This window comes from Heterocephalus glaber, unplaced genomic scaffold (genome assembly GCF_053883595.1).
Source record: "Heterocephalus glaber isolate CG9 unplaced genomic scaffold, H.glaber_assembly_v1.0 deba00001481, whole genome shotgun sequence".
NCBI classification, from domain to species: Eukaryota; Metazoa; Chordata; class Mammalia; order Rodentia; family Bathyergidae; genus Heterocephalus; species Heterocephalus glaber.
In genome coordinates this window covers 45,750,969-45,767,903 of record NW_028258317.1, presented here as the reverse complement: position 1 = coordinate 45,767,903, position 16,935 = coordinate 45,750,969, and the positions used below count along the sequence as shown (strand labels likewise).

At 34.5% G+C, this 16,935-nt stretch overlaps 1 protein-coding gene across 6 annotated transcripts in view; it reads left to right on the top strand.

The window, feature by feature from the left end:
- Positions 1 to 16,935, top strand: part of Ric1 (RIC1 partner of RAB6A GEF complex) — a 163,645-nt gene that overhangs the window by 69,439 nt on the left and 77,271 nt on the right. For 5 of the 6 annotated variants that reach the window (XM_087183990.1, XM_087183989.1, XM_087183988.1 and 2 more), the window contains one exon: positions 9,264 to 9,343. The exons of the other annotated variant lie outside the window; for it this stretch is intronic. In XM_087183990.1, coding sequence (XP_087040116.1) covers positions 9,264 to 9,343 — 80 coding nt within the window. The remainder of the gene's footprint in view (positions 1 to 9,263; positions 9,344 to 16,935) is intronic. 6 annotated transcript variants of the gene reach the window in all.

The window sequence follows — 16,935 nt, the reverse complement described above, 5'->3', positions numbered from 1 at the left end:
TTTCTGTGTTGATGATTGTAAATTGCTTAGGGTAGGTAGCTTTTTTACTAGTATTGAGACCTCTTTAGGAAATGAGTACTTTTCAGAGGTGTCTTCAGGACATAGTTGGCTTTTGGCTTTTGGTCTATCCCAAAATCCCACCTCTACAGTTTATTAGGGATGAGAAGTTGCTGCCTATTTGGCCTAGCATTCAGTTCTTTGATACTCTGGAGTATTGCATATTTATGACTTCCAGATAAATCTTGGTATTGCCACACAAGGAAGAACAACTGTTCACAACAACTATGTCATTTTGGTTATAGTAGTACAATCAGTAATAACAATAGTATCAAGCACGGTTTAGAAAATGACAAAATGTGGCAACTTGTTAATTTGCAACTTTATAATTATATAACAACCTAAAATCAGAAAATTATATACAGTAAATATCCCCTTAATAAAGCAGTTTTAAACTCATGAGGGAAAAATTATAAAGGATTAAGAGGAAAAAAATAGAAATAGGAGAAAGACTAGAAACAAGGCTGAAGGACAAAGGAAAATTACCCGAGCTTTGGGAAACTGATGAAGACAGGAGAGAAAGAAAGAAAAACAAAAACAGCTATACAAAACAGAAAAAAGCCTAAGAACAATGTTCATACTCATGAAAAAAAAAATTACTCTGTGATTTCAAGACTGGTTACGTTCTGGGTTCTACAATTTTGTGGTAGTGTCCAGTTCAGAGTATGTCTCCACTGTTGCTGGTTGAGAAAGGAGGCAGACAGAGCTCAGATCCGTGCTGGATGACCCCAGCAAGCCTACAGGGCAGGGTGTTGATTTTGGTGCTTTCAATGATAACCCCAGCAAGCCTGATATAGGAAATAGTCCAGGGTGCTGATTTTGGTGCTTTTAACTCCACAGAAGTTCAGCTTGATCCTGGCCTCTGGTTGAGAAGTTGAGGCCTGAGTTTTTCAGCCTGCAACCCTCTGGGCGTTTCTTATTGGCCTGAGCTCTGCTCCCTGACCCTAGGTGTCTCCTGAGATTGTGCCTCACCCAGTCACTAGGAGCCCTGGGAGGAAGCCAACCCACGGCTGCTCCGAATCCGAATCCTGGGTTCAGTCAGCCTGTCCATAAAATGGTGTCTGGCAAAGTACCCTCTCCAAGGGATATGGCAGACACTTGGACTGGAGTCACTCATCAGCTGTTGTAGTTCACAGCATCCACTACTCCCTTCCACTGGTGCATTTCTCTGTGGAATCCTCAGGAGTCAACTGCCTCCACTGTCTCTATAGATCCAAGACTCCTCTCACCACAATCCAGGAGTCAGGCAGAAAGTACAGTTTGCCACCTCCTTTTTCTGCATTGAGGTCTGTCTCTTTACTTTCTCTGTGGACTCCAATTTTCCCTTTAAATCCTTCCTGAGCCCCAGGGATCCACCTCCCTCCTTTTCTTCCCCAAGTTGTTATAATCCAATGTCTGGATTCCAAATCTTGGAGAGGCTCATTTGCTATTTACTGCTCTGCCATCTTCCTAGAAGTCTTGTCTTTAAATTTTTAAGCCATATTTTGTAGTTTTAGATTTTGTACAAGTCTTTTGCTTGTTTGGTTAAATTTATTCCTATCTTTTTAAAAATTCTTTTTGATGCTATTTAAGTGGAATTGTTGCAGAGTTTCATTTCAGATTTATTGCAAGTATATAGATGATTTTTGTGTGATTTTATGTTTCAATTTCACTGACTTCATTATTAACTTTAGTAATATTTTTGTGGATTCTTTAGCTCATAATCTTTGAACAGAAGTAATTTCACATTCTCCTTTCAAATTCAGATGCCTTTTACTTCATTTTCTTGGCTAATTTTCTGGATAGAACTTCCAATTCTGTGTTTAATATGTGGCAAAAGTAGGCATCCTTACCTTGATCTGAAGGAAAAGCTTTTTGGACTTTCTTTTGTTTTTAGTACCGGAGATAGAACTCGGGACCTTTCGCTTTCGAGGCAGGCAGCAGAACCACTGAGCTAAATCCCCGGCTCTTTTTCTTTTTTCAAGACTGGTGATTGAACCTTAGGCCTTTCCACTAAGCTACAGTCTCAGTCCTTTTTATTTTTTGTTTTGAGATAGAGACCCCCTAAGTTGCTAAGTTGGCCAAGCTGGTCTTGAACTTGTGATCTTCTTGCCTCAGCCTCCTAGGGTGCTGGGATTATAGGCACATTGCCCCCACACCTGACAGCTTCTAATTTCACATTGACTATAATGTTGGCTTTAGGTTTTTCATATATGGACTGTATTATGTTGAAGTAGTTTCTTTCTGTTCTTAGTCTGTTGAGTGTTTTTATTATAAAAGTGTTGAATTTTGTCAAATTCTTTCTCTGCATCAGCTGAGATGGTCATGTGTGTTTTTCTTTTATTAATATGTATAACTGGGTTTTGCATATTGAACTGTGTTTGTTTTTTTTGAACTGTCTTTGTATTGTGGGACTATACATATATCTTCTCACATGTGTATTTTCAAACCACATAGATATAATCAAGAAAATCAAGAAAGTCTTAATAAAATGACAGCTGTTTTCTTTCTGCCAAGGAGGTCATTTGTACAGACAGAAAGAAGATAGCCTCAACCTATGTGGAATAGAGCTTTGTGCCCTATGGCGAGATCATTGGCTGTGTGTTGTTCCTGCTTTTTTCCCTCTCTGTTACCAGAGGAAACCAGAGGGGTTGGGTTGTGCGTGGAGCCAGTTGTATTAACTCTTGGGTGTGCTAGTCAGTACTTAATGGGGGTAGAGTGCAGAATTTCCACCATCAGTGACAGTGTTCTCTGTGCACTGCTAGAACAGAACTGATGCCATTTGCTGTCTTCCTTGATACCTGTTCTCAAGATGAGGAAATGCTGTGGAGCTATAACTATCAAGTGTCGGGGGCAGTGTAACTTGTACATACTCTTCCCCTTGGCTCCCGTGTTCTGAATCTTAGTTCCCACAGGAGATCACGTGCAACTGTTGGCTTCACCCAGAACTTCCACAATGGGCTTCACAAGTTGACAGTCCCAAATGGAAAATGATCTTTCCCTACATATCACCAACAAACTAATGACCACATAGACCTCTCAGGGGTAGTTTTTTCAGAAATTTTTCTCCATAGCCAAAGTAACTCCCAAGGCCACTACATGCTGGATCAATAGAATGTCTTTTGCTTCCATTTCTCAGAAGAAAACGTGGGGATCTTTGATTCCTGAAGCAGTATATTTATACAAGAACTTTTTAAGATATTCCTTGATACTACACTGATTATGTCTTAGAAGATAGAGTACTACCCTGATGCCATGATGCTATGCAGATTCTAGCTACATTGTTTAGATTGCACTTCTGCATGGTGTTAAAACCTATTCTAATTATGTTTTCTGGCTCTTGTCCTCATTTTTTCCTTTTGCCTCTGCTGCTTCCTCTGCCACAACTCTGGGCGTTTGGTACTGGAGTATGTTCTCACTCTGTTCCTTTCTCCAAAGCCTCTGTTTTTTATTTTTCCAAGTCAGTTTATAACTAAACTTCAGGGCCTTCCCTCAAAGAGTAGCTGCCTTCCAGTTGTTTTGATTTCATTTCCCCCAAATGCTGGGTACTTCTAATCTGTCATCTTGGGACCACTCTTAGTTGTTTCTTATAATGCTTTTGTCTAGTTTGGTATGAGAATAAAGCTAATAAAATTAGATTTCAAGTGTTCCTTCTTTGGTTTTCTGGGATCATTTGTATTGAATTGATATTATTTCTTAAATATCTGGTAGTATTTACCAGTGATGCTATCTGAATTTTCTTTGTGAGAGGGACTTGAATTAGACTTTCAATCTATTTCACAGAAATAGGGCTATTCAGGGCATTTCTTTTCAGTGAGCTTTGGTAGTTTCTGTCTTTCAAGGAATTTGTCCATCTCATCCAATTTTTCAGAATTACTACCAAATTTACTCATAATATGACTTGGTTTAGATAGATAGATAGATGTTATTTAAATATATTTTAACTGATACTTAGCATAATAATTGACATATTTATGGGATACCATGTGATGTTTGCATGCATGCATGTATACATTGTATAATGCTTAAGTCAGGGTAAACCTACCTCCTCAAACATTTATTATTTCTTTATGGTGAAGACATTCAAAATCCTTTCTTTAGCTTTTTGAAATATATAGTACATTGTCAGTACCTATACTCACCTTGTGGGCAATAGCATACCAGAACTTTTTACTGTTTTCTCTCTGTATTTAGTGCCCATCTGTCAACTCTTCCCCATCCTTCCCTGACCTCATTATTTTACCGTCTCTAGAATCTGTAGTCATGTTTTTTTGGTTTTTTTGGTACCTGGGATCAAACTCAGGACCTTGCACTTGCAAGGCAGGTGACAGAACCACTGAGCTAAATCCCTGGCTATCGTCATGTTATTTGTCTCAGTTCTGATAGTATAGTCTTTCCTTTTTTCTTGATGATTAGAGACATTTCCATTTTAGTGATTTTCTTTAAAAATTTTCTTTAAAAATTCATTGATATTTTTGTGTTCTTTAAGTGACTTCCACTCTGATCTGTATTATTTGCTTTTTTCCCCTTGCTTTGTTAGGGTTTCATTAATTCTTTTGTTTCTAATTTAATGTAGAGGCTGAGGTCATTGGCTTGGTTTTTTTTATTAGAAAAATTGATATTTGAAGCTATACATTTCCCAGTAAGTGCTGCTTTAATAGAATCCCACAAATTGTCATATGCTATATTTTTAAAACTTCCTTTTTGATTTCTGCTTTGGTCTATGAGTTATTTATGCTATTATCTTCAAAACTTGAAGATTTTCCAAGATTATCCTTTATTGGGCTCTTGTTTAAGTCTATTGGGATCAGAGAACATACTTTTACGTATAATGTAAACTGCAGCATATATTACTGCTGTGTTTAAAAGTTCACTAGAGAAATTTAAATGAAGGAAATAATAAATTTAATGGAAATAATACTTGGGACTATGTATACACATATGTACACATCAGTGTATATATAAATATGTGTATGTATTTACATACATATCCATATGTATCTATTAGGCCACCTGAAATCCTTCAATAATTCTTTGTCTTTTTCTCTTTTACTTTGTTCTTTTTTGTGTTTTATTATTAATTTTATTGTTGCAGTTTTAGGATCAGTAATGTTTTTCTGTAGTGTCTAACCTACCATTAATCCTCTCCCATGTATTTTTCATCTCATATATTTATCTCTACAGTCTATTTGGGTTTTCTGTATTTTTCTAACCTTTCAAGACAAGGAATTTGGTAACTGTTTTAATGTTACTTGGAACATAGTACTGTTTTAATGCCTTTTTGTGCTAATTTCAACATTTCGGATTTTTTTTTTTTATTCTTTTGGTACTGGGGATTGAACTCAGGACCTTGCGCTTGCAAGGCAGGCATGGTGTCACTGAGCTAAATTCCGAGCCATATTCTGGATTTTGATTGGTTGATTTTCCTCCTCATTATGTCTGCTATTTTCCTGAGTCTGCATGTGTGATTATCTTTTCATTAGATGCTAGGCATTGTGATTTTACTTGGTTATGTGCTGAGTATTTTTGCGGTGCTAATCTTCCTGGTATGCCATTAAGTTACTTGGAAATAGTTTGATCTGTTCATGTTGTATTTAAAACTTTGTTTTGTGGATTCAGAGTAGTGCTTAATCTTGCACTCATCCTCACTCCTAAGGCAGTACTTTTCTAGAATTACTATAGGAATGTCTGGTGACTAACTTTCTGAGTATTCTACCCAGCACTCTGAATTATGACCTTCTTTACTCTTGCTTGTGGAACAGATAGTAGTCCCATGATTAGTTTGAGTACCATGTACTGTTTTCTTTACCAGTCTTTTTGGATTGTCCTTTCTCTTATTCTCAGTAGTTTCCTCATGTGCATATCCTTATTTGTACCCTTCAGTCATTTCTATGAGTAGTTCTTTTTCTCTCTGGTACTTTGTTACCTGATTTCTCACTGCCTTTTTCTTCCAGGACTTTATTTCTTCCATTCAGTTTATTTCTTCAGCTTTATTTCTTCAATTCTGGGAGTCTACTAGGCTCTGCCTCAATAATCTTTCTCACTGTTGTGCTGCAAATCTCAAAAGTCAGTCAGCTGGGTAAGAAGGGTAGAGCTAACTTTTGTTTCCCATCTGTCAAGGATAACCAGCCTTCATTAGTTGATGTATGTGTTGAAAATCATTTCAAATATTTTGTTTGGAGTTTTTTTGTTTTGGCGGGAGGGTTGCTGTTGTTTTTGGTCTTATTTAAGATAGGAACATTGATCAACTTCTGTTTAATACATTTTGATTAGAAGCAGAAACCTGGTATAAAACAATGTGATGAGTATTTATGTAAAAAATTATCACCTATGTTTGAGAGTGCTTTTGATTTGTAACTTTATTGTTTCCCATTGAAGTATACATATATATATATATATATGTACCAAGTCTGAAAATTGATACAAAATGTTATTGTCTTTGAAAAGTGATATTTTGGGCTAATACTATGTATTTTCATATTTCAAACGTATAAAAATGTCATTTACACAGTAATATGAAGAATTTAAAAGCGCTAGTCTCTTGCTTCTTTATTTGAAGCCTGATATGAGAATATAAGACACGTATCTTAGTCATCTGACCTTTATATCTTAAATTAATATGCTGATCTTTGCAGTACATTGTTCAGGTCATTAGAGCCAGATACATGATATTGTCCTATAGAAAAATAAAAGAAATAGGGCCAGGGATTTAGCTCAGTGGTTCCGCCGCCTGTGTCATAAGCGCAAAGTCCTGAGTTTGATCCCAGGTATCAAAAAAAAAAGAAAAGTAAAAGAAGTAAACCACATTTGAAATAGGTGATGACAACAGGAAAAAAATTCTAGGGTTCTTTATTTTTTTCATTTAGTTAGAAAAATTAGTTTTGTTTTGGGATGTATATGTGGTGTGATTAAAAAAAGAATGTTTACATATAAAAATTATTACAGTACTTAAAAGATATATTGCCATTAATCCCCCTCAGAATACTCAAAATAGTCCCCCTCACTTTGATTACACTTACCCCTTGTTCTTGGCAATCTGTTGTTTACTGTAGTAAATGTTTTAAAAATTGAAACATTACTATATCTTTTGATCACCCCTTGTATTCATGTTAGAAAAAAGGTATTGGGATTGTGACCTACAAGTTAGGCAATAGTTACATGCTTGCTTTGCAGTACTTTAGTAGCATGAAGCGAATGCACTCTTGTAACACCGCCTAGTGGCAGATTTAGTATATACATTAAGAAGCTACTTTTTAAAGAATAACAATTTAGTACCAAGATTTTTTAATTTGTTCAAAGGCAGAACTATTTATGAAATATCAGTGATAGATACTGAAATCTGAGAAGTATATAACATTTGGTATATATACAAAGTGTGAAATATTTAGTTAAGATGATTGATAAAAGTAACAAAATAGTAAATCAAGACATTTCTGTTTTTATCTAGTATATTATATATATAAAGTTTCCAAATGCTGTGAAAAATGATGCTATATTCTCCTTGACATTGTAGTCTTCTAAGCACTTATTAGACTTCTGAATGTATTATTATCACTTAATTCTCTGAAATATTGAACTTTTGGCCTTGAGTGATTGCTACTCTAGATAGAATTTATGTATTAATGTTGTCTATATTCAGTACAAGACCATACTGTGTTCATTTTTCAGCCCAAATAAGGTGCCAGAGTTTAAAATTTTTGAGCAGTCATTCTGTGTATGTGTTTAATGTTTACTATGGTTTGATTTGAAACCATTTTCCTTTTGCTTCCATGTTCTCTGTATGGCAAGAACATAAAATTACCCATGAAGAATTAGAAAGATGATCTCACCTGAATAGTCTTTACGCCTCACCCCTGCTTTTTTGGTACCAGGGATTGAACTCAGGACCGTGTGCTTGTGAGACAGGCACAGTGCCACTGAGCTAAACCCCCGACCTTACCCTTTTTCTTTTGTAGCCTAATAAGTTGAACTATATTTTTTCAGAATACATACAAAATAGTAAAGTTTGTAGTTAAAAGACAAACCTGGCTTTGTCGTTCTGTTAAGTGAAAAACAGGAAGGAAAGAAATTTGAAACCTTGGATAATTCCTTTTATTTTCTTTGGCTCTGGTTTGAGTAGATACCCAACCACCTCCAAAATAATAGGAATTCACTGTTAGTATAAAATACTTTGGGGGAAAACATTTAACACTTCATACTTAAGCTTGAAAATATTTGGTTAGAAATGGCCATATATAGTATTTTTTATACAGTATTTATATAAACATGAAATGGTTGAGCTCCACAAGTCACAGATTATGCCATGATCATATAATAGCAGTTTGTTTTTAATACAATTTCTGTTCTAAAGATGTTTCGTTAACTTACAAACATAATGTTCAGATTTGATGCTCGAATGTTCATACTTTGGAAATTAGAGGTTAGCTTTAATTAGCTGGTGTTCAATTTTGGGAAATTAAAGCCTTGCTTTGTTTTTCTTTTGTATCATAGGCTGTATTTTATAATAAATCAGAGAACAAAAAATTGATTTTGAAGAATATATGTATGCTAGTTTGAAATTAATACTATTTAAATTCTGAGGACAATCAAGCATTTTTACATACTGTTACTGTTCGGTGGTGTTGCTTTACATCTTGGAATAATTATCTGCCATATTATTGTAGTATTTATAACATTCTGTGTATTTTGTAAAATAATCTTTCGTCTACTATTGAATAATTAACTATTTGAGGTTATAATAGTTTATGAAATATTAATTTCAATTAAATCTTTAGGAAATATTTTCAAATCTGTAAAAACTTTTCTTTCCATAATGGGTTATATTAAAACAAAAGAAGTTTCATTTGCATAGTTAGGCTCCTTTAAAGGAAGTTTCTTTTTTAAAATTAATTTTACTGGTAAACTTTTGATACATACAATGATCACATTCATTATAGGGAATTTGTACCTGTACATAACATATCTTGATTCTTCTTTTTTACCCATTCCCTTCCTCTCCTTTTAACCTCCTTTCCCTTCCTCATTTACCAAAGCTTTGTTTCCATTTTTCTCCTTCTATTCTTTTTTTTCCTTCCCCCGCCCCTTGTTCCCCTTCTCATTGGAACATTTTCAAAAGAAGTTTCTTAAGAGTGAGATTGTTCTCACAGTGAGAACATACAAAGTTAAAATTTAGGGTGACAGTCCTAGCTGTATTCTTTAATTCATAATTGATAAAATTTCTCTTTCAGACGGCAAATGGCTACATCTTATTTTTTCATATTACATCTTCAAGAGGGGACAAATACCTTTATGAACCAGTGTATCCCAAGTAAGTTATGAGCTTTTATTTTTGTAACATTTGATTAGTATCCTTATTATTGAGAAAAACATTGTCATTTTGAGTTGTCTGAAGTTATTAAACTACCATTTCTAAAATAGTGTCATTTCTTGAATAAAGAATTCTATAAATAAGCTTTGGAATTTTGAGGAATGTGTTATATCCTTTCTTAGGCATTTCAAATTACTATTTGAATATATATTCCATCTTTACCATTCTCTAGTCTTAATTAGGGAGGAGCTAAGAGCTCATGAGGGGAGGAAGTGAAATATAAGTTTTGCCTGTGTTTTTGTGTATGCATAGAAAACAATACTTGAGACAGTTATTATCTCTTTACTAAAATTTGGAGGAACATGGACTTTTGCTCTTTAAACTATGTAGCTGTATATGTATATATATAATTTTTTGTTTTGTTTTCATTTTAATTTATTCTGTGCCATGAAAGTTAAAATGTACAAACCACAGCTTTAATTTGAAAACCGATTTTAAAAACACTGAAATGATAATTTATGCACATTCTTCATCTTTAATTTACATCTTGTTATACAAAGGTACTGTTAACACACATGGTTCTAATTCCTTACAAACCTATTTGTCAAGCAGCAAGATGACACTGCATCATAGCACAGCACAGAATGCTTCCTTGAAGAAACCTTCTTAGCACTATTTGGTAAATGATTATGCATAGAACTGACTTGGAGGGTAATGTTAAATGTTCCTCATAAAACATGTACACAACAAATGGGAAATGTAACTTTAAGATAAAATGTTACTCTTTATGCTTTAAAACTCTGGGACACTTAAAACCAGACAATACAAGGTGTTTTAATTCTAGATTCCATAACTGAACACGATGCTACTAGTCACCGGAGAGTTTATAAACTTGGAGGACCACTCATGGCTTTTTAAAGTCAACTTGAAATATAAAAGCACTTAGTTTACCAGGCAAAATCTAGTTAACTGATTACATGTTAACATAAAATATACCTTTTAAGAAAAACTGACTTTAAAAAAGATTGCATCATTGATGTATAATAACTTCCAGAATGTTACTCTTAAGAGGAAAATGCACTACTTTAACATCTTTCAACATGTTTTAAGTTGCCACATTTTATGGATTCATTACTTTATGTAGTCTAAACTTTCAGCAAAATAATTTGAAATGGTTCTTAAACCTAATAACATCTAAAGAAATGGGTTAACATGTCTTTGAAATGGCTGTCTACCACACATTTATTTCCACTATAAACATCCATTAAGACAGTTCCATATTTAATTTGATGTAAATATTCAAAACCTCCTTTAAACATACTATACAAATATTTATAAAGTGTTTTTTGGCATTAAAATCTGAATAATGCTACCATGCGGCAATTTTTCACAAAAAATTTCAGAGGCAAAAGATTTGGGACTGGTTGGGTAAGAAAGAAATGAGAAAATCTACCCATTTCCTCAGTTTTAGAATTAATCCTGAAAAAGATGGCATATTTGATCACCACCATTTTTGGGAAGAATTCAGCAAGATACTAATATTTATAATTTTAATGCTCATAACCTTTTAAATGTTTACATCAACCATTGGCTAGTCCACTTTCCACTGAGACTGAAAATGCCATTGTAATGTTATTCTGGTAAGTTCAGCTACAAAAGCACTAAAACAGGAAAAAGGACAGAAACACCATATCACAGAACTAATTCTAACTATTTCTCTTCCCTCTCATATTGGCCTTAGGCATAAACACTGGTAGGTCAGGTGCATGAAAAGAAAAGGGTTAGATATAGGATTAGTCTTTAGACTCTTCATATTGGCATCAGTCATTTCTTTTTACTCTCCCCAAGGAGTATGAGCCATTGATATGCTTTTAGGTATTTATTTCAAGTAAGTTAAGCAGAACATTTTTAAAAATTGTATAAAACAAGACATGCTTGAAGCATAAATAAATAGTGTCCAATATCTACAGCTTTATACAGATTAACTTGTATTTGGGCACAACTATGGATTTGAGAGAAGAGGACTACATCAGCCGTGACTCTTTCATATTGACATAACAGGAAGCTAGATAGCTGAAGTTTTCCAGCAACAATTATTATCTAAACCTTAGACACCCACCGTAACATACAAACAAAAAACAAAATCCAGAGCTCAAAACATCAGACTGAAGAATCTAATTATCCGCTCAGTCCCAAGATGCTGTTGAGCATTTTTGTCTAATGACAATTTTGTTTTATTTAGCACTAGCAAAATATGAAACATTGAAATTAATGCTAGAAACGTGCTGCTTTTTATGTCCTAGTCAGTCACATTACAGCCAGTACAGAAATGAAGACAGAATGACTGTGCCCCCTTCTCAGTTGCTGGGAATCTTCCCCAGCAAATAGAAAAACTACAGTTATGCTCTGTGAATTCCCTTCTAATACAGTATCAAGCTGTATATATTTTTCATTTTTCTTCATAACGTGCTTTACTTTTAGAATAAAAGAATATACAATTTTAAAGCATGACATCTTTTGTTTTTTCAATAAAAGTCTGTGCAATAAAGCTAGATATAAGGTGAGTGTGGTAATGCATACCCGTAGTCTCAGCACTTGAGAGGTTGAGATAGGATTGCGACAAGTTCGAGGCCAGCCTGGGCCACATAGTAAGACCCATGTCTCAAAAAACCAAAAGAGAAAAAAAAAGCTAAATATAAATGAGTATCACATTTCTAGATGGTAGAAGACATCCAGAATTTATTAGGTATATAAGAAATTAATGAGAAAAATAGGTATTGTTATTTGAAATTTAAATTTCTGAAGACTAACAGAAAGAAAAAACATTAATAAAGCAAGTAACAAGCCTAGGGATAATATTTCTAGGAAGTAGAGTCAAGGTTTACTGTTTTTATATAAATTGCTACTAAACACACAGACTGTAATAAATAAATAGGTAAAATCAGTTTTATAAGAGGAAATAGTGACTAAAAATATAAGAGAAACTGTTCAATCCCAGAACTATCCAAATAAAATAATACATCAAATTCAATTTTTTTAAACTCACCGTCAGTATATAAAGTATTTATGTTTTAAAATTAGTACTCTGTTAGTGAAAGTATTGAATCTTTCTAAAATTTTTGAAATATGGAAATTATACCCAGGTGTGGTAATGCCCACCTGTAATCCCAGCATTTTGGTAGGCACAGGCAGGAGGATCACAAGTGTAGGGCCAACCTGAATAATATAGCAACCTAGAGAGACTCTGTCTCAAAAAATTAAAAGGGCTGGGGATATAGCTTAGTGCAAACAGCCTAGATTCAATCCCTAGCACTGCAAAACAAAAAATCAAAAACAAAAACAAAAAAAAGATCAAACAAACAGAAAAATCCCAGGAAATTATATTTAATGTAGTTAAAATCAGTGGATTTGAAAAATTCAAGGCAAAAATGAACTCATGATTTCTCAAAACATGAACCTTTTCTTCGTATTTCAAATTATCCATTATTCGTTTTAATCATTTTAATCCTTAATTACACTTTCAGTTTCTCACACTAGAGAAACTATTCGGTATTTACACATGCATGTCTTATTTATTTCACTTAAGAGGATGGCCTCAATATGCATCCATTTAGCTATAAATGTCTCTAGTGTCTCGTTCTTTATGGCTGAGTAGTACTCCATTTTATAAAAAAACCACATCTTCTTTATCCAGTCTCCAGTTGATGGGCACTTGGATTGTTTCCAGGCTTTAGCTATTACAAACTGTGCCGCTATAAACATGGGTGCACATGTGTCACTGGTATGATTCTTTTAATTCTTTTGGGAAGATACCCAGCAGGGGGATAGCTGGGTCAAATGGGACCTCTAGTCCTAATTCTTTGAGGCATCTCCATGCTGATTTCCACAGTGGTTGCACCAGTCTGCACTCCCACCAACAATGGAGAAGGGTTCCTTTCTTCCCACACCCCCGCCAGCATTTGTTATTGGATGATTTCTTTATAACAGCCATTCTTTCTGGGGTGAGGTGGAATCTCAGTGTTGTTTTCATCTGCATCTTTTGAATAACCAGTGATGTTGAACATTTTTTCGTATATTTATTAATGCTTTTACTTTGTCTAAGAAATGTCTGTATATTTTAGATGCCCATTTTTGAATTCTGGGGGTTCTGATTTTTTTAGTTCTTTACATATTCTAGATAGTAGTCCTTTGTCTAGGGTGCAGCTGCTGAAATTTTTTTTCCAACATTGTAGGTTGTCTCTTAGCTCTGTTGGTGGTTTCTCTTGCAGTGCAGAAGCTTTTTAATAAGATGAGATCCCAGTTGTTGATTCCTCGTGCCGAGCTACCGAGGTTTAAGAAGAAAAGGTTCAAAGGGGTAGGGGTAGCAGGAGGGGAAGGGGAGAGATCAGGTTACAGGCTGGAATCTGGAAAAAATCCATATATAGATTGTGTTTAAAACTATAGGAAGAGATGTAGATAGAGACTAGGCTGGAGCTCATTAGTGCGTTGGGAAGGAAGAGTCACTGAGATCAAAGGAGAGGAGGGTATGTTTCCAGAAGAAGCACATACAACTATGTTTAGTGCACAGTACTTGATAGTGTGGTAAATGACTGTTACTGTTTTAGGTAGTTATCATAACATGCTGTGCTTTTCACCCTTTAGAGCATAATCCTACTTATATAAAAGAGTTTATTGCAAAACAGTGTGCTGCTATGCCAGTGGTAGCCTCATGTATCTCATGTTTAACTGCGTATTTGGATAATGTCAAGGGGCCATCACAGATGATTGAGGTATACCTTTTCAGTTTGCACTTAGAAGTTGGCACTCTGTGTGGTATTTTGCAATACACATGAATGAAATTGCCTAATAACATATTTCTCAGATTATATTTCCATCATGTGTCGCATGACTGTATTGAAATTTAAATTAAAAAAAATTTTGGCCTATGTGGAGTCTACTAATTAATTAGAATTTTTTCTCCAGACCACTATTTGTTCAATATTAGTTTTAAAAATCTTTCTAAAGCAAATCACATCTTCTGATGTCTTGTTAATGCTTGAGATATTTTTTTTAAATTACATGGACCAATGTTTAAGTACTTTTCAGTTTTGCTTTGGTTGAGTTCGATTATATTTGAATATTATTATAGTTTTTTTTTCCCTCGCATTGCTTTTCTTTGAATAATTTTAATTTTGTATATGTGTGTGTTTAGTGAATGATAATAAAGTTATACATTATTAAAAAAATCAAACATTACAAATCAGAAAAAATTGATTCATCAATGAGAATTGATAACTGTTTACATACCTAGTAGATGTAAAGTCAGAGAAGTAGTGATCAAAACTTATGGTTCATGCTGATACCATTTATAATGACATTACTTCTGCATGATGTTTTCCCTTGTTATGATGCACTTGGCTAGGACACCATAATGAGAATGTGCTCCAAACAGTTGCTTTTGAGCCTTACCCAATACTTAATTGAAAACAGTGCGTATGTGTACTCCCTTGCATAATTTAATGTGACAGATATGCATGGGCTTGGATTTTCTAATAAGGACACCCTCAAGATAAAACAAATGCCTAGAAATGACAGGAAAAGATTTATTCCACAGTCCCATAAAAGTGAGTCAATTTGACAGCATACCCACTCATATGATGATGACCTCTAGTATGTAAAAACTTGAAACACAGCAAGTTTGCATGTATCCATTGTCTTAATACATATTAAATGGCCAGACACAATGGCAAATGCCTGTGGTCCTAGTGCTCTGGGAGGCCGAGGCAGGAAGATCTCAGGTTTGTTTGTTTGTTTTTTTAGTACCAGGGATTGAACTCGGGACCTTGTGCTTTTGAGGCAGGCAGCAGAACCACTGAGCTAAATCCCTGGCCCAGGATCTCAGGTTTGAGCCCAACCTGGGCAGTTTAGCAACTTGGCAAGATCCTGTCTCAAAAATTTAAAAAAAAAAAAAAAGAAAGAAAAAAAAGGCTGGAAAATGTAGCTCAGTGCAAAGGCATTGGGTTCAATCCCTAAATGTATGTGTAACATTTATTTTAATTCTGATATCCTCTTTCTCCTTCAAAACAATGAATCGCACCATCTTCCTCAGCTGGCATAAATAGGACATTCTGTTCTTTTTTAGCTTTTTGTGTTTAGCTCTAATCCAGCTGAGGTTTATGGCAGCATATGGTGTGATGTATAGATCAAAGGCAAACTTTCATTCAACTGAATGTTGTGCCTGTTCCACTATTTATTAAAAAGTGATTTTTTATATTATTAATTTGATCTGCCATATATGTATAATTCTTATAGTTTGAATTCATTTTCTGATATCGTTGATACTATTGATTTTTAAAAATCAGTGGTAGTGGGGATTGAAGCCAGCAGCACCTTTGTACTGAACTATATCCCAGGCTCCTTTTATTTTTTATTTTGAGATAGGGTTTTGGTAAATTGCCCAGGCTGGCCTTGAATTTGCAGTCTTCCTGTCTCGGCCTCCCACAGTAGTGGGATTACAGGCTTGAGTCACCACATCTTTAAGTTTACAAAACTTTCAAACACCAATGGTTCAGTAATTGTTACTTTGTAAATAAATTCAAATCTGGTAGGAATAACATTATTACTTTCAAAAGATCCTTGTATTGTTCAGTTATACTTCACTAGCAAATTATGTAGTTCAGAGGAGTCTTTGGGGAATTTTAAATACCAAATAACTATGGTGGCGCACACCTGTGATCCCAGCCCTCAGGAGGCTGGGGCGGGAGGATTGATGTTGAGTTCAAGGCCAGCCTGGGATACATGGTGAGTTCAGAGACAACCTGAAGTACATGGCAAAACTCTGTCTCAAAGAACAAAACAACAAACAAAACAAACCTGTGTTTGTAGGGCCAGATTTCCTATCAGCCCTATTTCAGACATGATTAAATTTGAATCTCTGAGGATAAAACCAAGGAATATGTATGGTTAAGAAGCCTTTTTGTTTTTTTGCTTTGTTTTTTACAGTTTGAGAGCTTACATCTTAGGAATTAAGGAAATTACAGAAGTTCTTCCTCCCAAGCCCCTGGCCAATATAGTACTCCCTCCCTAATTAATAGAAGACCACTGTTTTTGCCCCAATATGTTTTTCCGTCATCAGAATTTTACTTCATTTTTAAGATTTTAAGATATTAAAAATATATGTACATACATTTTTATTTACTTGATAATGTGCTTTTTTGATAGAATATAACTTCTAGTAAGTGCTGAATAAAATCAAAATCTATACAAAAGTTTTGTAGATTAGAGTTAGCCTATTGTATACTTGTATATTGGATTACTTTCTGATAAGTTACTTAGGTTAGCAAGTATCTTGGTTTTTCTGAAGAACCCACTTGTAAATTGTAAGTAAAAATACCTTCTTTAGTTTAGGAGTTCATGTTTTTAAAACCTGAGAAAACAGACATATATGGGTTTGAGTAAAGGAAAAACGTTTGGCTTTGACTGTGATAATGTTATTTGTGCCATTATAGACACTTACCTTTAAAGACGTTGCTCTAAGCCCTAGTTAATTCTCAGTTAATCCCTGTGAGGTAATTAGGTACAATTATTATACAAATTGCTATACAGAGGGACAT